Source organism: Dendropsophus ebraccatus, chromosome 4 (assembly GCF_027789765.1).
Source record: "Dendropsophus ebraccatus isolate aDenEbr1 chromosome 4, aDenEbr1.pat, whole genome shotgun sequence".
NCBI lineage: Eukaryota > Metazoa > Chordata > Amphibia > Anura > Hylidae > Dendropsophus > Dendropsophus ebraccatus.
In genome coordinates this window covers 149,338,717-149,363,929 of record NC_091457.1, presented here as the reverse complement: position 1 = coordinate 149,363,929, position 25,213 = coordinate 149,338,717, and the positions used below count along the sequence as shown (strand labels likewise).

The following is a 25,213-nucleotide window of genomic DNA, read 5'->3' as shown; positions in this document are numbered from 1 at the left end:
AACTTACCTCTCCCTGTGCCTGTGGTGAGTGGCCGCACCGGCCTCAGGACCCCCGTCGGAAGGCATTTTGCTACGAGTTTTGATGACATCACGACTCCTGGTTGATGGACAGTGACTGGAGTGGCGTCCCGTCTCAGGACATCACTGACTGTCTGATTAGCCAGTCCTGCAGCCGGGTTGTGACTTGTCAGTGCCGGAGATCCCGGATCCTAGTGGGGGTCCTGAGGCTGGTCCCACTGCTCACAGCGAGCACGGGGAGAGGTAAGTTCGTACTCCTGATTAAATTCCCCCCACCCCTGCTGGCTGCCAGATTTTAAAAATGGCCGGACTTCTCCTTTAAATTCCTGGCTAAATATGCGCAAAGGAGGAGTGTTAGTAAAAACCTAAAACAGCAAATCACATTGCCTGCACTTGTCTACTGAAACATGATCTGATCAAGTCAACACATTCCCCGTACTGTATTCTGAAATGTCGCCCGCCATTTTATAAGGTAAAACATATTTTTATTTTCTTTCTACTTTCAGGGAAGCAAATAAAAGCAGAAACAGGTCTGAACGAGTTATTAAATATATTCAATTCTGCCAAGGTGTTAAATGTGAAAGAACCTGTGCCAGGGACCTGGAAAATAACGGTAAACGATATGTGTTATTACTATACTGCATTATTAAAAAAACACAAAAAATAAACATAAAGAATGAATGTAGAAAAACATTTGAATAATGTTTTATGAAATGAAAAACCTTTATGATACCATTAACTTGACTTTTAGCTTTATATGTAGTTAAACCTTAAATAAGTTTATAATTTAGAATGTAAATTTTCCCCTTCATCCTTTCAGCAGCACAACTCTGGGGATTGCTCTGCCCAGTGGACTAAAAGGACAGGTGGAGTTTCTAATGTTTAACTAGACAAGGAGCCACTAAACTCCACCCCATTGTGTCCTTTATTGAATACCGACTGTCAAGAAAAAAGGAGGAAGTCTTGTGATGCTGAAAGGACTAAGGGAAAGGAGATGTACATTCTAAAACTTCTTACTATTCTTAAACTTCCCTAAAAACACAAGGGGGTTAGGTTTAGGAGCTCCTTGTATAGTATAGATTTAAAGGGGTAGTTCAGAAAAAAAAAATTCTATAAAAAAACAAAACAAAACCCAAGCCTTTCAGTACTTATCAGCTGGTGTATGTCCTGCAGGGAGTGGTGTATTCTTTCCAGTCTGACATAGTGCTCTCTGCTGCTACCTTTTGTCCATGTAAGGAACTGTTCAGAGCAGCAGCAAATCCCCATAGAAAACCTCTCCTGATCTCCAGACTGGAAAGAATACCACCTCCTGCCAAACATGCAGCAGCTGATAAGTACTGGATTTTTAAATAGAAGTAAATTACAAATCTCTGGCACTTTCCGGTACCAGTTGATTTTAAAGAAACATTTTTTTGTATGAACTAACCTTTTAATCATTAACTCCATTTATCCTATCAGTCCACTGGGTGGAGCAATCCCCACAATTGTGCTGCTGATAGAATAAAAGGGAAAGTATGTACAGGAAACCTTATATATTGTCCATATATTATACATTAAAACATGATATTGTTATTGTTTTTCAGACATCAAGTAATGGACGCCATTCGGTCAGAATCACTGGAGTCAGTACTATCGATTTCAGAGCAGGATTTTCTAACAAGCCAACGTTAGATTTCAGCCAAACGTCCAGCAGACCAATACAAGGTGGGATAGCTTGTCCAAGATTTCTTATGATTGTATAATGGAAAACTCCTCTATATGTGATAGTAAATTTTATGGCTGTTTCATACATTATAAGGCTGGGTTCACACTACATAAAAAATACGTATTTCTCCGTATACAGCCGTTGTTATAAAATACGGCCGTGTTTTTTACGTAGTGTAAACATAGCCTAACACCAGATAAATTCCGTTTTACAAAACAGATTCAGATTCCGAACTGCTTATGCTGTTAGATGATGTTAGGGCAAGGAGACACCTGGTGCCATTCATATATCCGTCTGTGCTTCCATAACGTAGAATTATTTTAAATTAAATGTATGTTACTAAGCTCCTAAAGGACTAAAGACTGTAAAACCTCCTCGCTCCTCCTCCCATCACTATCCCTGCTTGATCAGTAGCACTGCACTGCTTCCAAATCTCACACCTATGCATTGCATACAGTTTTAATACAGTTTCATACACCAAAAAAAATGTTAAAGGGGTTGTTAACCCCCCCCCCCCCCCAAAAAAAAATAAACAAAAACCTTTCAAATGAACTGGTGTCAGAGATTTGTAATTTACTTCTATTAAAAAATCTCAAGCCTTCTAGTACTTATCAGCTGCTGTATGCCCTGCGGGTAGTGGTATTCTTTCCAGTCTGGAGAGCAAGAGGTTTTCTATAGGGATTTGCTACTGTTTTGGCCAGTTCCCAATACCTGCTGTCACCTCTGACTTGACGTCTGTCACAGTCAGAGGTGGCAGCAGAGAGCACTGTGTCAGACTGGAAAGAATACACCACTTCTTGCAGGGCATACAGCAGCTGATAAGTACTGGAAGGCTTGAGAGGTTTTTTTTTTTTTTTTTTTTTTATAAAAGTAAGTGACAAATCTCTGGCACTTTTTGTTCAAGGGTGTACATTAGAAGAAAAATGTGTAAATAAATAAATAAATATATATATACAGGGTGGTCCAAAAGTAGGTGGACAGTATGTGTAAAAGGGTTATGAAGGGGGAGATTTATTAAACATGGTGTAAAGTGAATCTGGCTCAGTTGCCCCTAGCAACCAATCAGATTCCACCTTTCATTCCTCACAGACTCTTTGGGAAGTGAAAGGTGGAATCTGATTGGTTGCTAGGGGCAACTGAGCCAGATTCACTTTACACCATGTTTGATAAATCTCCCCCATATGGTGTAAAGTTAAACTGGCTTAGTTGCCCCTAGCAACCAATCAGATCCCACCTTTCATTCCTCACAGACTCTTTGGAAAATGAAAGGTGGAATCTGATTGGTTGCTAGGGGCAACTGAGCCAGTTTCACTTTACACCATGTTTGATAAATCTCCCCCTTCATAACCCTATTACACATACTGTCCACCTACTTTTGGACCACCATATATATCTCACAAGAAAACATAGTTAATTTTACTACCTGTTTATTTTCCCGACCCCTGACGTAATATCATTTTCCCACAGGGATTCCCACGTACGTTCTCTTAAACACAACCGGCTTACAGCATCCGGCAAGAATCGATCGCCTTGAGTTAATAACCACGTCAGGACTTCTTCTAAAGACAATCCCCATCAAGTATTACCCTGATAGGATACCCTACGAGATCTGGAATGTCACTGAGTTTCTTCCACCAATGGAGCCATTTTTCCTAAGGATAACAGGTTACGATAGAGACGACTACCTGTTCCAGAGAGCTTCAAGCGTTTCATTTTCTAATATTGTGCCAGGTAATTGCGGGACACTGAAAAAACTCAGAAACCTATGTGTATCCAATCTTACCTCTAGGGGTTAGGCTTGACTCGACTCTATGGGTTAGGATCGACTCTATGGGTTAGGTTCGACTCTATGGGTCAGGCCTGACTCAACTCTATGGCTCTATGGGTTAGGTTCGACTCTATGGGTTAGGCTCGACTTGACTCTATGGCTCTATGGGTAAGGCTTGACTCGACTCTATGGGTTAGGATCGACTCTATGGGTTAGGTTCGACTCTATGGGTTAGGCTCGACTCGACTCTATGGCTCTATGGGTTAGGCTTGTCTCGACTCTATGGCTCTATGGGTTAGGTTCGACTCGACTCTATGGATCTATGGGTAAGGCTTGACTCGACTCTATGGGTTAGGTTCGACTCTATGGGTTAGGCTCGACTCTATGGCTCTATGGGTTAGGCTTGACTCCATGGGTTAGTACAGGGGTAGGGAGCCTTGGCTCTTCAGCGGTTGCAAAGCTACAACTCCCATCATGCCTGGACAGCCAAAGCTTTACACCCCCTGGTGTATAACACTCCCGATACGTGTAGATGAGAGGATTCAAAGGACTAAAACATAACCTTTAATGATGAAGACTAAAATAATAGTTAAAACTTTTAGGTTTTAACTATTATTTTAGTCTTCATCATTAAAGGTTATGTTTTAGTCCTTTGAATCCTCTCATCTACACGTATCGGGAGTGCTGGATCTCATACCTCTAAGACCGTCCCGTAGTGAACACAAGCCTGGCTGCTGCTGCAGGATCCGTGCACCCCACCCCTACCCGAACCATTGGAACTTATTTTGTTCACACATGCAAGGTGAGCTGGTCTAAACTCTTTCTTCCTGGTGTATAACACTTGCTCTTTACTTCTTTATTTATACTTATAGGACCTCCAAAGGTTTCCATGCCCAAAGTGACACCTGGCTACTATCTACAACCTGGTCGTATTCCATGCTACGTGGAGAGTCTTATCCCTGTGTCCGTGCATTTTAGGAAGAACGGCATCAGACTTGGTATAGAACAAAAATTCCAGTATGTATAATAGCTGTTAAAATAAAATAAAAAAGTTGCAATGAATAGTTCCAGATGTAAAAGGGGATCGAGTCTGTTATTTAGGTCCAGACTTATGTTATATAGGCCTATAGTACAGCAATATTACTGGCTGAGCAGCCCCATGCCTTGGCTTTTTATTGGATAATGTTTTTGTGGGTAATTTTTTTAAAGGAGAAGTCCGGGGTCAGCCCCATAAGAGCCGGTGGCTTTCCTTGGTTCCGGTTCCTGGTTCCCTGGCTGGTTACTGGTCTGAGCAGGGACCTAGGTCATGATGCGTCAGGCCCACTGAGCCAGTCAGCACAGTTCCCGCCTCTGACACTGACTGGCTGAGCAGGGCTGACACGCCATGACCCGGGTTACCACTTAGACCAGGAAGCGGCTGGGGGACCAGGAACCGGAGGCGAGGAAAGCAGACCCCAGCACTGGAGCCAGGGAGGTGGGTGTATGTTATGCTCAGCCACCTCCTCCCCTTTTCTGGCCGGCCCCAGACTTCTCCTTTAACATTGGTTCTGTTATCTCATACACAGGAGTCTAATATTACTATTATGTTTGCAACTTGATTGATGTCTTAATGTGGCCTTAAAATGATGTGTCGAGTAGGCTTGATCGAACATCTGAAAAAGCTAGGTTCGATCGAACTCAAACCTAGCCGGACCTTCCGCATTTAATTGCTGATGTCTTCATGGTCCATGGGGAAGGAGGAGACATCCCGGGGACCGCCTGGAATTCTGGGATACAACCTAGGTAATAGGCTGAATCCTGGAATTCCAGGCGGTCCCCGGGATGTCTGCTCCTTCTGCACGGACCAGGAAGACATCAGCAATTAAATACGGAAGGTCCGGCTAGGTTTGAGTTCAGTCGAACTTAGCTTTTTCAGATGTTCAATCAAGCCTAGTGTCGAGGAGGTATCCTGCTGTACTTGTTAGGTTCAGACAACTAACACTTGGAGGGCAAACCGTCAAATGTTGATGTGTTCTCTACAGGATGGGAAGGATTAAGAAAGTGGAAATCCATCACACCCATCCCTCTTCTCCACCAACATTATCTGGTGGTAGAGTCGGGAGGCCCCCATACACCTCATACTGTCAGCTAATAGTGCCGACTTTGATATAAAGTGTATGGGGGCCTTAAGATGTCATTGTAACAATTACCTTTCATCCTATCACTGGAAGACCTGTACCTTAGATAAAGCCCTGCCCCCATTCACCCCGCCAGATTCATTAAGAGGCGCGCACACGTGAATTCGGCGGGACCTCCGCAGGGATGGAAAAAGGACTGTGTAAAAATTTACACTTTTTGCTCACAAAAGGCTAAAAAACATGTTTTTCCTGATTTTTTTTTGTTTAAATAGGAACCCTGTTGAAAATCCTTTTTTTTTAAAATCAACTGGTACCAGAAGATTATAAAAATTTGTAAATTAACCAAGTCTTCCAGTATTTATCAGCTGCTGACCATCATACAGGAACTGACCAGAGCAGGAGCAAAACTCTAGATGGACAGTTCCTGACATGGACAGAGGTGGCAACAGAGAGCTCTGTGTCAGACTGGAAAGAATACACCACTTCCTGTAGGACATACAGCAGCTGATCAGTACTGGAAGGTTTGAGATTTTTAAATAGAAGTAATTTAAAAATCTGTATAATTTTCTGGTAATAACTGATCTGAAAAATAAATAAATAAAAATTCACTAGAGTTACCATTTAATTACCTTTTGGGGGCAAAATATCTAAAGCTGTAGCTTAAATAAATGCCATTTTAAAATTTCGGCCCTAAATAACATTTACATTTACGGCCCTAAAAAAGTGGAAAAATACTGTAGAAATTTTTTTTGAGTTTTTGAATAAAATGGCAAAAGGAAAAAAGGACCGGACACTTAAAGTGACACTTCAGTCACAATAAGATTGTCGCTGAAATGTTCCAAAATTTTGTCTGTAAAATTTATATATGTTTGAATAATTAATAATATGTTTGTATCTAGTCCGTTGCACTAGATACAGTAGGGGGAGATTTATCAAACATGGTGTAAAGTAAAACTGGCTCAGTTGCCCCTAGCAACCAATCAGATTCCATTTTTCATTCCTCACAGATTCTTTGGAAAATGAAAGGTGGAATCTGATTGGTTGCTAGGGGCAACTGAGCCAGGTTCACTGTATACCGTGTTTGATAAATCTCCCCATTGTATAACCATGTTCTATCACTTTATTATAAGAACTTGTATTACTGTCTAATACGATTGTATTTTTTAGGGAGTCTGTAGAAGCAGCCTGGGAAATCGCTAATGTGTCTTCCCATGATGAGGGCTACTATGAATGCATTGCTGTTAGCTCAGCAGGAAGTGCACAGGCTCAGACGTTTCTAGATGTAAATGGTAAGTATTAATATGTGATGACTTACATGTTAAAGGGGTTATCTAGCGCCTCAAAAACATGCCCACGTTCTTCCAGAGACAGCACTTCTTTTGTCTCCAGTTCAAGTGTGGTTTGCAATTAAAGTGTCACTGTCATTTAATTTTTTTTTGCAGAAATCAATAGTCCAGGCGATTTTAAGAAACTTTGTAATTTGGTTTATTAGCCGAAAAATGCATTTTTATCATGAAAAAGCAGTTTGAAGCTCTCCCCCTCTGTCGTCATGGTTTTCTATGGAGAGGGGAGGGGTGGAGGGAGATGAGGCACCAAAACAGGACAACAAAGAATTAATTTACAGCTACATCACCGGGCTATCTCCTCTGAAGTCAGCACTGACCTCTCTGACCTCTGAATACCGGCTTTCATACAGCGCCCACTGTGTAATCCTTTGTTCTCTGCTCTCCGCCGACGACTAATCTCCCTCCTCCCCTCTCCATAGGTTACACAGAGTCTGACTGAGGTAAAAGAGTCAAGATTTCCTGATAATGAGCGGTGAATGACAGAAAGGAGAGGAGAGGGGACCTGGGGATAGTCTATTTGAATGCAGATAATGGCATATTTGCCTAATAAAACCAATTACAAAGTTTCTTAAAATCACCTGGACTATTGATTTCTGAAAAAAAAATAAAAATAAAAAATGACAGGGACACTTTAAGCTCCATTTACTTCGATGGAACTGAGTAGCAAAACCTACACCCAGCCACCGAGCGTTTGGGTTTGGACTAAACTGAGCATGCTTGAGGTTCGCTAATCTCTAACAGACGTGCATTATACATATGTGATTTATGTGTGACTTATAATTTTTGTTCATATGCCTATAGAACCTCCTCCGGTACTTAAAGCTTCCAACAATGTTACCGCCAACATGGGGCAAGACGCCATATTAATATGTAATGTTGTGAGTACTGTACGTTACAATTTGACCTGGTGGAAAAAAAACCTTGATCTAAGGCTGGCCAAGGCTCCCAGAATCCATGTTTCAAGTGACAACTCTCTTAGGATCACACATGTGAATATCAGTGATGCTGGGGAATATGTCTGCTCTGCATCTAATGAAGGTGGAACCACCGCAGTCAGATCATATCTTATTGTACAAGGTAATTATTTTAACGCAAACCCATATGAACATGAGAACTTGTCAGGAGTGCTATATGGGAGCAATGCCAATGAAAGCAGTCTGGGGAGGAGAATCATATAGGTTGTGTTCAACTATAATGAGAAAACAGAGCTCATACTAGGTTGTGTTCAACTATAATGAGAAAACAGAGCTCAAACAATAGAATCAAAACTAAGCAAAATCTCAATCAAACCTATGGAGATTTTTTTTTTTTTTGCACTGTAATTAGTCCAAAGCAAAGCAAAAAGTTATGGACAACTTTTATTTATTTTAATTGAATCCAAAATAAACAACTTTCTCATTTTAGGGCTCGTTCCCACTGAGCAAAAGCAGCTGAATTTCTGCGCTGAATCAGCGCTGAAATTTCAGCCGTTAAAATAGGTGCAGAGCTAATTTCCATTGTGTTGAATGGAAATTCTGCTCTGCAGTTCACACAGTGGAATTTCCGCACTGAACTAATCCGCTTTCCGCCAGAAGAATGAACATGTTCATTCTTCCGCTAGCGGAAGCCTATACAAATCAATGGGGCTCTGATTTTCTGTTTCAGCGCGGATTCAGCGCGGATTCAGCGCGGAATACAAGCGTAATACAAGCGGAAATTACTCGCTGAATCAGCGCGGAAATGGGGAAAAGGGGGGGAGGAGGATTCTAGTATATGTTCTGGTATAGTCTAGTTTACTCACCAAATACTCGCTGAATTTCAGCGCTGAATGCATGCGGATTCAGCGCGGATTCCTCGAGTATTCCGCGCTGAATTTGTCAAGAGCTGATTACGAGCTGAACACTTTCCTAGCAGAATACGCAGGGATTCTGCTTGCATTCTGCTTATATTCTGCTCGGAATTCAGCGTCAGTTGATTTCAGGCGGAAATATTTCCTTGCGTAATCCGCTCCTTTTGCTCTGTGTGAACGTAGCCTTATTTGCTTCAATTTATCTACTGCTCATAGTAATATCCCATAAATCCATCCTTTCTGCTATCTTATTGTTAAAGATAACAAGAGGACAGAGATGGCATTATGCACTAGCTCATATTGTGGACAAATCAAAGCAGTCTGGAGGGGAGAATCATATAGCTTGTGTACAACTATAATAGGAAAACAGAGCTCATACTGCAAACAGTAGAAGCAAAACTAAGCAAAATCTCAATAAAAACCTATAAAGATTTTTTTTTGCACTGTAATTAGTACAAAGCAAAGTTATGGACAACTTTTATTTATTTATTTTTATTGAATCCACAATAAGCAACTACCTTATTACATTTGCTTCAATTTATCTACTGCTCATAGTAAGATCCCATAAATCCATCCTTTCTGCTTATCAGTGTTAAAGATAACAACAGGGTGCAGAAGCGTTACACACTAGCTCATATTGTAGACAAATCAAAGCAGTCTAGAGGGGAGAATCATATAGGTTGTGTACAACTATAATAGGAAAACAGAGTTCATACTGCAAACGGTAGAAGCAAAACTAAGCAAAATCTCAATTAAAATGAATGCTTTTTAAAAGTAGCCATAGCCTTTAATTTCACAGATTGCACATTAATTTTCTTCCAGATCCGCCAAGAGTTGTTGTCGATCCCAAAAATGTAACATTCACCAAAGGATCTGGGATTAAATTAAAATGCAGTGCAATGGGATATCCTGCCCCTCAGATAGTCTGGACCCACAATGACATCTTTGTCAGATTCTCCACAAGGTATGGTTATGGCTTATCTAATTTATCTGTCATCGATATTTCTCAACTCCTGTAAGAAGAAGGCCTCCAATTACATGAATTGCATTCTTGTTTTAATGTAACTTTCTGTCTCATTACGGTAGATATATATTAACACAAGACGGGACTTTCTTTATAAAAAATGCCATGGAGAAGGACTCAGGAGTTTACACATGTCTAGCCGCAAATGCTGCTGGGACGGATAGGCAGTCGGCGATTCTTGTCTATATTGGTACGTATGTAAAGACCAGGTGAATGAATCTGCTAAGGGCTCGTTCACACTACGGAATGCGAAAATTCTGTGCGGAACAACCTCCCCCTCCGCGTGGACTCGGCGCAGAATCCTGCCCGCTATCTGTTTAAATGGGAGGACTTGCTTGCCTTCGCCCTCCACTCAAAGAATTGACATGTCAATTCTTTGAGCGGAGAGGCGCGGAGAGCAGAGGCAGGCAGGATTCGGTGTCCAGTCCGCGCGGGGGGGAGGAAGTTTCTGCACAAAACTTCGGTGCCGATTCAGTAGTGTGAACAGGCCCCGAGTCTTACTATTAAATGGGTTATCCAGCACTACAAAAACATGGCCACTTTCTTCCAGAGACAGCACTGCTTTTGTCTCCAGTTTGTATGAGGTTTTGTTACTCAGTTCCATTTAAGTGAATGGCGCTTAATTGCAAACCATGCCTGAACTGCAGACAATAGTGGTGCTGACTCTGGAAGAAAGTGGCCATGTTTTTGTAGCGCTGGATAACCCCTTTGATATCAAGAGTTTAGCTTATTCGCATCAGCATATAAATCTGTTGTTAGTAGACTGCTTAGGATTACATAGGCCAGTGGGTCACCACCACAAACATTAGAGATTCATCATAGGCAGTCTTTAGGTTATACCTATTTAGATAAATGGACAAGTTGCGTTGGACCTGTAGATTAGAGAAATGGCCCTTCCTGCCTTCAAGGGATTACATTTAGAAAACCTATTGGTGACTTCTAGTAGTGGTAGGGTTGCTGGCTCAAACATCCTCATCTCATGTTCATAGTTAGGAGTAGAGTTGATCGAACCTCGGAAAATCCTACGTTTGATCGAACTCGAACATTCACGAACCTGTCGCATTTGATTGCTGATGCGTTCCTGGTCCGTGGGGAAGGAGGAGACAGCCCGGGGACCCCCTGGAATTCTAGGATTCAGCCTAGGTAATGGGCTGAATCCCGGAATTCCAGGCGGTACCCGGGTAGTCTCCCCTTTCCCACAGATCGGGAAGGCTTCCGCAATCAAATGCGACAAGGTTCGTGAATGTTCGAGTTCGATCGAACCTATGATTTCCCGAGGTTCGATCAACTCTAGTTTGGAGTGACTACCAGTGAGGAGCAAACCTGCTGAAGCCGAACACTTAGCATTTGACTAAAGCCTATGGCCTATAGCCGTATCCATTTTTTCCAGGACTCCCTAGGGCTCGGTGTAATTTCCTCAGGCAGTGGGAGTCCAACGCCAAGCATTAGAGTTTGGCAGGTTCACTCCTCACTAGTGGTTAAAAAGAATGTCTCTCACTGTGGAGGACCTGTCCCATCCTGTATCACACAGCGCATTCATTTGAATAAACACTCTGTAATACTTTATTTCCCCTGTGGTGGCGCTGCAGGGAAATAAAACACTTCCTCACAGCTGATCCCAGCCAATCACTGGGGATACAAGCAAAGTTTGGGATCAGCTTATTGTCAAGAGACCCTTCTAACTTGTAGGCTTGTCCAAAGCAGAGAACTCCTTTAATAAATGACCTGATCTGTCTCTGTCCACACACACACACACACACACACACACATGGAATTGGTTTTATATTAGAGGATATACTTTTTTTTTTACAATATTTTGCCATTGTCATCGTTTCCCAGAGACGCCAGTCGTGACAGTCACTAAAAAAGAAATGCTGGTTGAAGCTTATACAGAAACTACAATGGAGTGTAAGACCACTGGGATTCCAAAGCCCCTCGTCAGCTGGTTTAAAGGTATCGGTGAGCAGAATGTTTTCTTACATTACACTTTGTTTTTTATGTTTATATTTTAATATTCTTTAAATATTCCTTCTCTCAGATGATTCTCAGTTAGATGCATCATCATTAGTCTCCATTGAGAACCATCTTGGAATTTTAACAATTAAAAACACAAAGTACTCAGATGCCGGAGACTACACCTGCATGGCCACCAATGAAGCTGGAAAAGCAAGTGGACGCGTTTCACTGCGAGTTGGCTGTATGTTAATATACAACATTGTGTCTTATAGACATACTATACTTTTATATGTAATGATGTTTTACTTCCTGATAATTCCTTCCAGCTTCCCCAGCCTTCATAGAGACGCCAGGTGACATAGCAATGGATATAGGATCCGATGTCACATTGTCCTGCACTGCACAAGGAATTCCAGAGCCAAAAATAAAATGGAAGAAATTAAATGGCACATCGGCAAAGCCACTTGTATATAACCAGAAGACCGGCACGCTACAGATCAAGAGTAAGTCCTTATAGAGGGATATAGCAAATAACCATAGGGTGTCCTAGGAAATGCAATAGCAATAGTCAATATATATAAGGCAGGGTTCACAATACTATTATACCTTAGATTAGGCACTGATAAGTTGGCACCCTGTTAAAATTGGTTGTCGATATATCTGTGCATGAACCCTACTTTTTTCTATGGCCGAAACATTTTTAGGTGATTGCGTTTAAGTAATTTCCCATATGTATATGTTAAGGCTGTAATGGCAGAAGGTAGTGGATCAGCTAGACCGCTGCAAGCGATTGTGAGAAGCCGTAAATAGGAGCGAAATCTAAGGGGTCATTGCTCTTCACCATAGCCCACCGGGAGGGAGGTTGGGTTTTCTGTGGGAGGCGTTGCCCAGGTTGCTACCCCTGACGCGACTGGCTTGCTGAGGCGGGCGAGGTGCGTAGTAGAACAGATGCGTAGAGTAACTTGTAGTCAGGAAGTCAGTGGGGATATGTGAGAGGGGACACCTGTGCCCTGACTCCTAGGATGCTGTGCTGGCCGCAATCAGGGGCGGTCTTGGCATTTCTGGGGCCCCAAGCGAAGTTATGTCTGCCCCCCCCCCTCGACATGCCCTCCACAACAATAGAACGCTGTGTGCTGCCCCAGTAGTATATACCCCTTGTGTGCTGCCCCCAATAGTATATACACCTTGTGTGCTGCCCCCAGTAGTATATACCCCTTGTGTGATTCCCCCAGTAGTATATAGCCCCCCTGTGTGCTCCCCCGATTTATATAGATCCCCCTGTGCGCTCCCCCTGTTAAACAGACCCCTGTGTGCTCCCCCTCCCATATAGTATATAGCACAATAAAACACTCACCTGGGTCCGGCCGTCAGGGCCGGCGTTAGGGGGGGGCAAAGTAGGCACTTGCCCAGGGCCCCCATCCCCCAGGGGCCCCCTAGCTCCTTCCTTCATTAGTGGAGCAGGAAGCAGAGCAGCACAAGCAGCTCCCCTGCTCCACTAATGAACGAAGGAGCTGAGCTGTGAGGACGGAGCGCCCCTCCTGCAGGCTGCCTGTGCCCTACAGAGGAGGAGGAACGGCAAGCCCAGGTAAAGAAATAGAGGGGGGGGGGGGGGGTTAGAGGGTCACGGAGACTGGGGGCGGGACTTGCGGCCAGGGGGCGGTGCTTACGGCCGCGGGTGGGCGGAGCCTCGGGTGTCTTTATAAAACAGTAACCCCCTCCCCATATACTAGCCTAGCGAACAGTATACAGGAAGGGGGCAGGGGATCTTGTATGATGCAGTCCCCCCTTCCACCATATACTGTTCAGGGCCCTCCTCCCTCTGTATCTATGGGCACCAGGCCCTGAGCAGTACATGATGGAGGTGGGTGCTGAATCACACAGTATCCTGTATGATAAAGTACCCCCATATCTCTCCTCTGCTCTACTACTACCCCCAATACTACTCCTAATACTGCTCTACTATTACCCCCAATACTACTCCTAATACTGCCCTACTATTACCCCCAATAGTGCCCTACTACTACCCCAATACTACTCCTAATACTGCCCTACTACTACCCCCAATACTACTCCTAATATTGCTCTACTACTACCCCCAATAGTGCCCTACTACTACCACCATCAATACTACTCCTAATACTGCCCTACTACTACCCCCAATAGTGCCCTACTATTACCACCATCAATACTACTCCTAATACTGCTCTACTACCCCCAATAGTGCCCTACTACTACCACCATCAATACTACTCCTAATACTGCTCTACTACTACCCCCAATAGTGCCCTACTACTACCACCATCAATACTACTCCTAATACTGCTCTACTACTACCCCCAATAGTGCCCTACTACTACCACCATCAATACTACTCCTAATACTGCTCTACTACTACCCCCAATAGTGCCCTACTACTACCACCATCAATACTACTCCTAATACTGCTCTACTACTACCCCCAATAGTGCCCTACTACTACCACCATCAATACTACTCCTAATACTGCTCTACTACTACCCCCAATAGTGCCTTACTACTACCCCAATACTACTCCTAATACTGCCCTACTACTACCCCCAGTAGTGCCCTACTACTACCCCCAATACTACTCCTAATATTGCTCTACTACTACCCCCAATAGTGCCCTACTATTACCCCCAATACTACTCCTAATACTGCCCTACTACTACCCCCAATAGTGCCCTACTATTACCCCGAATACTACTCCAAATACTGCTCTACTACCCCCAATACTGCCCTACTACTACCCCAATACTACTCCTAATACTGCTCTACTACTACTCCCAATACTGCTCTACTACTACTCCTAATACTGCTCTACTACTACCCCCAATACTGCTCTACTACTACCCCCATACTGCCCTACTACTACCCCCAATACTACTCCTAATACTGCTCTACTACTACCCCCAATACTGCTATACTACTACCCCCATACTGCCCTACTACTACCCCCAATACTACTCCTAATACTGCTCTACTACTACCCCAATACTGCTCTACTACTACCCCCAATACTGCTCTACTACTACTACTCCCAATACTACTCTACTACTACCCCTAATACTGCTCTACTACTACCCCCAATACTGCTCTACTACTACCCCCAATACTGCTCTACTACTACCCCCAATACTGCTCTACTACCATTGCTATTATTACCTCCACTCCTGATACTACTACTACTCCCAAAACTGCTACTCCCCTTATCTACTACTACACCCCTCATCTTATATGCTTCTACTATTGCTACACCCCTTATCCACTATGCCTATACTACTACACCCATCAAAAAATAAATAAAAAAAATCGAGAAAAGAAAAAACGAGATTTTATTTTTTGCCCACATCACCCCAGCCCTAGGAGATGCTATGTGCTGGGGGCGGGGGAACAGGGGAGATGCTATGTGCTGGGGGGGGGTAACTATCAGGGGAGCTGCTATCTGCTGAGGGGGCAACTATCAGTGGAGATGCTATGTGCTGGGGGGGGGTAACTATCAGGGGAGCTGCTATCTGCTGAGGGGGCAACTATCAGTGGAGATGCTATGTGCTGGGGGGGGGGGGGGGGGGGGTAACTGTAAGGGGAGCTGCTATCTGCTGAGGGGGCAACTATCAGGGGGCTAGCTAACAGGTGTAAAACCTACAGTGAGATGTCTCCTATATTGGTGGATACTACATACTGGGTGGTGGAGGTAACTACCAGAAGAATTACCTACAGAGGGATACCCACTATATGTACTATGGAGGCACATAGGGACCTGCCTACTATATGGGGCACAGAGGGGTCTTATTTAAGGTCACAGAAGATCACCCCACCTCGAGCAGCGCGCCAACCGCTGACAAAAAAGTATCGGGACCTTAAATTGCTGCTACAATGTTTTAGCATTTGGGGCCCCACCTTCAACTTTGCCCAGGGCCACATTTTGTCTAAAACCGGCCCTGCCGGCCGTATACTCTTCTCTTCACTCTTGTGGCCGCAGGAAGGGTTTTCCCTGCAATCACAAGAGGCCGGACTCCCCTTGTCCTGGCGCCGATGCTCCAGTGATGTCAATGGAGCGCCGGCACCACAAGGACAAAACGGCCACTTGTGACCACAGGGAAAACACTTTCTGCGGCCACAAGAGTGACTGACAGGAAGGGAGCCAATGGCTCCCGCCCTGTCAGTGCTGCTGCTGTATGTAACAATGAGCGCTCATTGCGAGTGCTCATAGTTACATTTCAAATTGCAGCAGCAAGCGGGGCAGTGGCCCTGTCCAGCGGTCTTAAGCACAAGAGCGGGGCGTGGGGGCCCCCCTGGATGTTGGGGGCCCCAAGCGATCGCTTGGGGTGCTTGGTGCCAAAGACCGCCACTGGCCGCAATGGGCAGAAGGCTGTGCCCACGGCCTGAAGTAAGGGTTACGGCTGTTCGACCAAAAAGTAAATGGGGTCTGTATCAGTCAACATATCGACATCAGATTTTGAAAGGGGGTATGCAGACATATGCGTATAGTAAATGAGCGCCTATCTGCTAGATTGGGGCTCGTTTACTGAGCCTATAACACGGCTCGATAATCGTGCAGCAAGGGCTGTATATATATCATTAACGATGTCCGTGCAGCCCACTGTTAGTTGAAAAAGACATTGAGACGAAGTTCGTCTTGTTTTTGCTTATGTGTTAGACACTTAACAAATTACAAGCAATTCTACTGGTGAGTGCCGAGATTTTTTGCGATTCACCCCAAAAGATTTAGCACTGGGGGAAGAAATATTTTCACGGAGTGCTTCTTTATGTGTCCATAGTAACATCCAGCTGAAATGACCTGACCCTTATAACTTTTTCATGTCTTTTAGATCTCTGGGTGGGAGATGACGGTGCCTACGTCTGCGAAGCTGAAAATCATTTTGGGAAAGTTCAGTCACAGGTTACGGTTACACTGACGGGATTAGGTGAGCTGGAGGGAAGTTATTTTATTTTTCTGTAAACTTGTATGGACTGGCGGAGGGTGATCTCTGTCTGACTCCTTTTCAGTCTTAGAGGGGGTTGTGGTGAGACACCCCCTATAGAACCAGGAAAAGTAGTTTCTTGCCTATCTGAATGTATATGTGAAGTCCTGTTCTTAGATGTAGGGAAATCATAACCTATTTCATAAAAAGTTTATTATAACAACTAATAACTTGAGATGAACGGGTCCGTCTGTGCCCGAGAGTTCGGAATTTGATTACTGGTGGCTGAGGAAGTTGGCGAGTGCTGGAAAACATGAATGCAGACATAGGCCTATGGCTGTATCCATGTTTTCCAGGACTCTTTACGGCTGCATCCTACTTCTTCAGATGTCTGTAATCAAATGCCGAAAATTCTGGCTTGTTGGAGCCGCTCATGCTCAAGTTGAGGTCATCTCTACTACTAACTTTTAAAACTGGTGTTGATTAGTTATCGATGACTTATCCAGTGGATTGGGTATCAATCTGTTATACCTTTAGGTAGGTATCCTCTTTTTAATCAAGAACGTCCACCAAAAAATAACTGATCATTTGGTGTGACACTGCTGGGATCCCCATGGGGGTTTTGTGTAGGAGACATAGCAGTTAGTGTAACTTTCCCTGCAGTGCTATTACATGGTGAAGTATATAAGCCTTCTGTGTAGACCAGGGATGGGGAACCTTTGGCCTTCTAGTTGTTACAAAACTACAATTCCCATCATGCCTGGACAGCCAAAGCTTTAGCTTTGGCTGTCCAGACATGATGGGAATTGTAGGTGTGCAACAGCTGGAGGGCTAAAGGTTCCCCATCATTGGTGTAAAGCGTGGACAGGTCAGGACCTCAGGAAAGATTGACACTCTACCACTTTCAGCCCTCCCCAGCAGATTCTGCTTATTTAAAGGGCATCACTGTATGCAAAAATATGCAAAACCATAAAACAAAGGTCCAGTGTTTTTTTTGGTTTCTTACATCTTGTTACTGACTCCCTCAAAGTTGTGCATTCAGGAAATTATAGAAGAAACTAGTGGAAATAGTAGGAATTCCACATCCTACGGTCAGGTGTAGCTGTACTGTGCTCATAGATCCCATCAGAATATTACTTTAACTCTTTTCTTTCCAGAGTGCATAGCTTAGAGGGAGCGCTGGCCACTAAGTCTGACTTAAAAGCACTAAGAACCGGCCCTAGGGGGATTTTCTAGCATTGTGTATTTCTCACCTATCTCTGTTTGTGTTTTATGTACTATACATTTTAGTGACTCCTGTAATCGGAGAGAGTCCTCACATGGTGAATGTTATAGAAGGGAACCAGATCACCCTGCCTTGTGTGCTCTTAGCGGGAAATCCACTTCCGGTCAGACAGTGGCTTAAAAACGACGTAGTGGTAAGTCCCTGGCGTTATACCAGTGCTGGGATCCATTGCATTGTATACGTTAGACATAAAGATATTCTTGTTGCATGCAAAGGAGAAGAGCAACAAATGTAACAGCTGTAGAAACAACTATGTAAACTAAACTAACAATAATCAACTAAAATGACAACGACTTATATTATACTGAAAGATGAGTAGAGTATAAGGCTGGGTTCACACTGCGTTTTTGCTCACCGTTTAATAGAAAAAAAGGGAATGGGAAAACCGTTTTAATCAATTTTTCTATTGATTTCCATTTTTTTAACCGTTTTTTCAATTAGTGTTACCCAGTAATCATATCACTTATGAGACCTCTGGGATTGACAAGTGCTAATATATCAATATAGGCCATTAGTCGTACTCCGGCAGTACAGGCACTGAGTTAGGCCAGGTTCACATTGCATTTGTGCCATACACATCCATTGGCTTCCATTACCAGACTGAGTGGTTTTTTTTGCCTATATTTGTTGGGTACATGTTAGCACACCACAAATATTGAAGATTGGAGTAGCATAGTAGACTGTTATTTGTATAAGTGGATACCATATAAGTCTATGGGGGAAAGATGCCACATACGGCATCTGTCATAGGCATCCATTTACTGGATACCTAGGAAAGCACCAGTGACATCAGTGTCCCCATAGGCAGTAAGACTGAAGCTCCACAGTACCAGAGCTTCCCATCCGGGAACAGACAATGTATCCCAATGCATGTCTATATAGAAGGATACTTTATAGCCTTTTTATTGGAGGAGTACTTTGGGAGAGTCCTGATTTAAAGGGATTATCCAGAAAAAAAAATTCTTTCAAATCAACTTGTGTCAGAAAGTTATATAGATTTGTAATTAACTTCTATTTAAAAATCTCCAGTCTTCCAGTACTTATCAGCTGCTGCATGTCCTGCAGTAAGTGATGTATTCTTTCAAGTCTGACACAGTGCTCTCTGCTGCCACCTCTGCCCATGCCAGGAACTGACCTGAGAAGCAGCAAATCTCCAGTTCCTGACATGGACAGAGGTGGCAGACTGGAAAGAATACACCATTTCTTGAGATTTTTAAAAAAGAAGTAAAATACAAATCTATATAACTTTTTGAAACCAGTTGATTTGAAAGAAAAAGATTTTTGGCGGAGTACCCCTTTAATAGCTTCAAATGAAGGACAAAGTGAACTCAGCTTAACATGATGCAGTCATTTATGGACATACACATAGTTATTGTGTGTGTAGTGTCTGTATAATGTATACACCAGTATATACAGATACATGTTCTAATATATTTATGTTCTTTAGGTGATTTCAAACCCTTACGTTAGTGTCCGGACAGATGGGAGTCTTCACCTGGAGAGTGTTCACTTAAAGGATGATGGGGAATATACATGTATAGCCACTAATGTTGCTGGAACAAGTAAAAGATTAACAACCGTCAATGTATATGGTGAGAGGATGGTATATACTGTGTCTACTGGAGAGCGGGTGTCAGCCATGTGACAAACTATGGTGCAATTACTTTATATCAAAAGATAAGGTGTTCCAACAGGCTTCCGCTATATGATCGGTAAAAGAGTATCATTCCTATTGCCTTCTGCATATGTGATAAAAACACATATATACAGAATATGCACTACTATGTGATGTTCATTAATCTTTTCAGTACTGTGGGTTTTGACTTATATTGGCCAATCGCATGCAATAGAACACCTCTTGTTTACTTCAGATATGTATAACTTTGCCTTGATAAAATATTAAACTTTATTATTTTAGATATAAAATTGTTTTTAAATCAACCGGTGTCAGAAAGTTATATAGACTTTTTATTTTTTTAAAAAATCTCCAGTATTCCAGTACTTATCAGCTGTTGTATGCCCTGCAGGAAGTGGTGTATTCTTTCCAGTCTGACACAGTGCTCTCTTCTGCCACCTCTGTCCATGTCAGGAACTGTCCAGAGCAGGAGAGGTTTTCTATGGGGATTTGCTATTGCTCTGGACAGTTCCTGACATGGACAGAGGTGGCAGCAGAGAGCACTGTGTCAGACTGGATAGAATACACCACATCCTGCAGGACATACAGCAGCTGATAAGTACTGGAAGATTAATTTTTTTACTTATTTATGTAATTTACAAATCTATATAACTTTCTGGGATCAGTGGAGTACCCCTGTAACTAAAAAAATAAACAAATATTATTATTATTATTATTATTATTATTAGGCCATGTTCATGGCCGTAGAGTTCTGATGCGGGCGCATCGGCACACGCCTGCATCAGAACTTCCCATAGCACACTGTGAAGCAAGCGGCCGCAGTCGCACGCTCCACAGTGTGCACTGACAGGGTTTTCTACGGCCGCTATACAATGAATGACATGTCAGTTGTCTGCTGCGCCGCTTGGGATCCCGGCCGGATCGTATACGATGTGTATATGCTCCGGCCGCGATCCCATAGAAGAACATGCAACGTATCTTTACGTACAAAGTATGCCTATTGTTGCCGATGGCAACAGCGGCCGTACTTTTACACTGTGTGAACATAGCCTTATTATTATTATTAGTATTACAACAATAGAATTATATCTGTAAATCAATTATAAAACTATAATAAACTCTAATATTAAGTATTAACTATACCCTGTGATCAACTGTTATTTTCTTGATATCTTATAGAGATACTAAAAATACTAAACTCAGTATTATTTGTAACTAATAACCTGACTCCATCTGCGAGTATAAAATATAATAAAATCACCTGCCTAAAAAAAATATATGTTATACCATTAAAGTGACTGTACCACCAGGCCCAGGCTGAAGCACTGGAGGCGGCCGACCCACCCTTAGTGGGAGGAAACCCCAGCCCCTCTATGATAGGGTTCCATTGATTCTAATGGAGTCACGTCAAGGAGGGGCTGGGGTTTCCTCCCACTAAGGGTGGGTCGGCCCGCCTCCAGTGCTTCAGCCTGGGCCTGGTGGTACTGTCACTTTAAGAATATTTTCATGGTCAGTGACCAACGTCGGACACAAGTAATAGTTGACTTTCTTCCCTCTAGTCAGCCCAATCATTCAGCATGGGCCGCAGATTTTCAGCACAATAGAAGGAAATGCAATCTCACTGCCGTGTAAAGCCAGCGGAGTCCCTAAACCCTCTATAATTTGGAGAAAGGTAACTGGAGTGCCGTAAATTTGTCATCATCCACCTTCATTTGTGCTTTATAACTTGTATAGATATTATTGGTAAAGAGTCAAACCACAAGATTACTATGAGGCCCAGGACTCTCTCGCTTCCAGACTCAGTCCTAGCATTTTCCTGCCACTTGGAGGATTTCCTTACATAGAGATTTTGTACATAACCTCTTCTCCACCTGATCGGGTAAGGACAGAAGCTGCTGCATCCCTGCCGGGACAATTGTCGGACCTGGTAGATATTGGGTGTTGTGTAGGGCCCTATTCCACCGGACGATTATCGTTCAGATTATCGTTAAATCGTTCGGTTGAAATGCAGTTAACGATTAACGACCGAACGAGAAATCGTTGATCGCTATATAAGACCTGGACCTATTTTTATCGTTGCTCGTTCGCAAAACGTTTGCAAATCGTTCGCATTGAATAAGGCATCGTTCGGTCGTTCGCAATAGATACGAACGCAATAGCGAATAAATAGCGAAGAAAAACTATCGCAATTACGATCATAAGTAACGATTATCGTTCCATGGAAATGAGTGAAAGTTTTCAGGTCTTTCGCAATAGCGGTCGTTTGAGATCGTTAATCGGTAATGATTATGCAAACGATAATCGTCCGGTGGAATAGGGCCCTAACTGGTCGTCAGAGGAGCAAACGAGCGCTCTCAGCGCTCGTTTGCTCCTTGTTCCCCGCTCGCTGCCGCCGCTATTCGACGCAGCGTCAGCGAGCGGGTGAGTGTGGGAGGGGCGGCGGGGAGCTGCGGGGGGGCTGCCCGGGTGATCGCTAGATCGTCCGGGCAGCCCATAGGATATAGCAGCGCCTGCTGCCGACGCTCCTATTCAACGGAGCGACGGCAGCAGATCGCTGCTATATCAGTCGCTTGTTTTTCAACATGTTGAAAAACAAGCGACTGCAACGATCAGCCGACATGAACGATGTCGGCTGATCGTTGCACTCTATTCCACGGGGCGATTATCGTCCGTAGCGGCCGATATCGGCCGAATACGAACGATAATCGTTCCGTGGAATAGGGCCTTTACTCACCAAGTCCCCCTGAGTATTTTGAGCCGTCTCCCATCTTTCTAGCTGCTGCCGTTCCTGAGTTACAAGTTTTTCTAAAGCCGATCTATATCCAAGATAGGAAACTACATTTCCCATCATGCAATGCTTCTGCCTGATCATGGTGAAGTAGCAGAGCTAAGACAATGAAGGAGATGATGACGGTGTAGCAGAGCTGAGATGGCGGTGTCGGTGTAGCAAAGCTGAGTTGGAAGAGACGTTGTAGCAGAGCTGAGTTGGGGATGACAGTGTAGCAGAACTGAGTTGGGGGGACGGTGTAGCAGAGCTGAGTTGGGGGGACGTTGTAGCAGAGCTGAGTTGGGGATGACGGCGTAGCAGAGCTGAGTTGGGGGTGACGGCGTAGGAGAGCTGACTTGGGGGAAACGGCGTAGCAGAGCTGAGTTGGGGGTGACGGCGTAGCAGAGCTGACTTGGGGGTGACGGCATAGCAGAGCTGAGTTGGCGGTGATGGCGTAGCAGAGCTGAGTTGGCGGTGACGGCGTAGGAGAGCTGAGTTGGCGGTGACGGTGTAGCAGAGCTGAGTTGGCGGTGACGGCGTAGCAGAGCTGAGTTGGCGGTGACGGCGTAGCAGAGCTGAGTTGGCGGTGACGGCGTAGCAGAGCTGAGTTGGCGGTGACGGCGTAGCAGAGCTGAGTTGGCGGTGACGGCGTAGCAGAGCTGAGTTGGGTGGGACGGCGTAGCAGAGCTGAGTTGGGGGGACGGCGTAGCAGAGCTGAGTTGGGTGGGACGGCGTAGCAGAGCTGAGTTGGGGATGACGGCGTAGCAGAGCTGAGTTGGGGGGGACGGCGTAGCAGAGCTGAGTTGGGGGGACTGCGTAGCAGAGCTGAGTTGGGGGGGGCGGCGTAGCAGAGCTGAGTTGGGGGGGACGGCGTAGCAGAGCTGAGTTGGCGGTGACGGCGTAGCAGAGCTGAGTTGGCGGTGACGGCGTAGCAGAGCTGAGTTGGGTGGGACGGCGTAGCAGAGCTGAGTTGGGGGGACGGCGTAGCAGAGCTGAGTTGGGTGGGACGGCGTAGCAGAGCTGAGTTGGGGATGACGGCGTAGCAGAGCTGAGTTGGGGGGGCGGCGTAGCAGAGCTGAGTTGGGGGGACTGCGTAGCAGAGCTGAGTTGGGGGGGGCGGCGTAGCAGAGCTGAGTTGGGGACGGCGTAGCAGAGCTGAATTGGGGGGACAGCGTAGCAGAGCTGAGTTGGGGAGGGACGGCGTAGCAGAGCTGAGTTGGGGAGGGACGACGTAGCAGAGCTGAGTTGGGGCAGTGTAGCAGAGCCGCGGACAATTGGGGGGCGGAGCTTGCTGCGGGGGCGGAGCTTGCCGCGGGGGGGGGCGGGTGAGTGCAGCGGCTATGCCTTGGGTGAGTGAGGGATGCGACGGGTGATGGGGGGGCGGTTGGTTGTGGGCTGGGGGGCTGTGTGCTGCGGGTGAGTGCGGAGGCTATACTGCGGGTGAGTGCTGGACGGTGCGCCGGGAGGCTCTGGACACGGGGTGAGCTCTGGGCTGGGGGTGACCGGGTGGCTGCTGTTAGAGAGGGATGCAGTCACATCTGCGCTGATCACCGTCTCCCTCTCTAACAGCAGCCATCACATCAGTGTTCTCAGTCACTTCACTGTGCTGGGACTGAGGACACGTGATGCCGTCTCGGAGGGTGGGGGCCAGGAGCAGGGAGCGTGTCGGTGTGGACTGAGGTCTGAGCATTCTATGCAATCCGTGGAGGTGAATGCAGCTGGATAACAGCAAAACTGTGCAGAATCCGTAATAACTTTATATTGGAAAGATGGAAAGCTACGGGTGGGCAACGTATTAATGCAAAAATTATTTTGGGCGGAATACCCCTTTAAGTTTATTCCCTTTATCCTTAGTGCTGTTTCCATGCTATTAGGAGTTTAATCTTTATGCCAATTAGGAGTTTTGGTGCACTAGGGGTGGGGCTACCAGCCCAAGAGCACCAATCCGGCTCACCCCGGGCCGGCCAGCTTTGCTGACATTCATTAGAAGGGGCTGGCCGGATGGAGGCTGTAGTCCCGCCCCCAGTGCACCAAGGCACCTAATTAACATAAAGATTAAACTCTAGTAGCATGGAAATGGTGCTGAGGATGGAGGTAAGGTTAGATGCCTCAAACATGTTGATAGTTTCTCCTTAAGCTTGGGCAGAGTATTCTAGAGGAGTATCTTACCAAATTATGCTCAAACTATATTTATTTCCGACCTTCAAAAACTAAAATTATTATTTTTTTTTTTTCATGTTAATGTGACTGTCGGGTCAGGTCCACAATTAACTGTTTGTTAGTCACTAAAATCTACAGCATTTCCCATGTGTGTGAATTTAGAGAAGTAAAAATATAAAGAAGAAAACAATGACTGGTTCATCACTGCACTAACGTTTACTTGTATTCCATTATTTTCATTCTTCGCTCTTTTTGTTCTTTTTTTCTAGAAGGGAGAGACGATTATTCCGAACAATGTTTCAGTCACCCTTGAAGCAGATGGAAGTTTGTACTTGGCAGCTCCGGGAGGAGAGGACTCCGCAGAATATCTGTGCTCTGCAGTAAATGCTGCAGGTTATGCAGCCCGTAAAGTCCAGCTTACAGTTTATGGTACGCTGTACATAGTTATTACCATGCACTGTATGCAATGTTACTGTCCCTATAAACTATTCTCAGTTATTCTTCTGCCCTTCTTGCTGTGACATCAGATGTAGCCTAACTTCTCCATATAACAGCATCATAGATCCTTAAAGGGAACCAGTCAACAGTTTTTTTTCAAAGTGAAGTTACTGATAGTATGATATAGGTCATTTTATACCCTTTCTATACATATGTGGGATG

The 25,213-nt window shown here is 44.6% G+C and overlaps 1 protein-coding gene across 1 annotated transcript in view; it reads left to right on the top strand.

Moving 5' to 3' along the window:
- Positions 1–25,213, top strand: part of HMCN1 (hemicentin 1) — a 195,371-nt gene that overhangs the window by 48,395 nt on the left and 121,763 nt on the right. The window contains exons 6-21 of the mRNA XM_069967438.1: positions 525–631; positions 1,602–1,722; positions 3,191–3,454; positions 4,364–4,508; positions 6,776–6,897; positions 7,756–8,031; positions 9,605–9,746; positions 9,869–9,996; positions 11,646–11,759; positions 11,845–12,003; positions 12,089–12,265; positions 16,613–16,708; positions 17,996–18,123; positions 19,438–19,582; positions 21,186–21,298; positions 24,823–24,982. Of these exons, the coding sequence (XP_069823539.1) occupies positions 525–631; positions 1,602–1,722; positions 3,191–3,454; positions 4,364–4,508; positions 6,776–6,897; positions 7,756–8,031; positions 9,605–9,746; positions 9,869–9,996; positions 11,646–11,759; positions 11,845–12,003; positions 12,089–12,265; positions 16,613–16,708; positions 17,996–18,123; positions 19,438–19,582; positions 21,186–21,298; positions 24,823–24,982 (2,397 nt within the window). The remainder of the gene's footprint in view (positions 1–524; positions 632–1,601; positions 1,723–3,190; positions 3,455–4,363; positions 4,509–6,775; positions 6,898–7,755; positions 8,032–9,604; positions 9,747–9,868; positions 9,997–11,645; positions 11,760–11,844; positions 12,004–12,088; positions 12,266–16,612; positions 16,709–17,995; positions 18,124–19,437; positions 19,583–21,185; positions 21,299–24,822; positions 24,983–25,213) is intronic.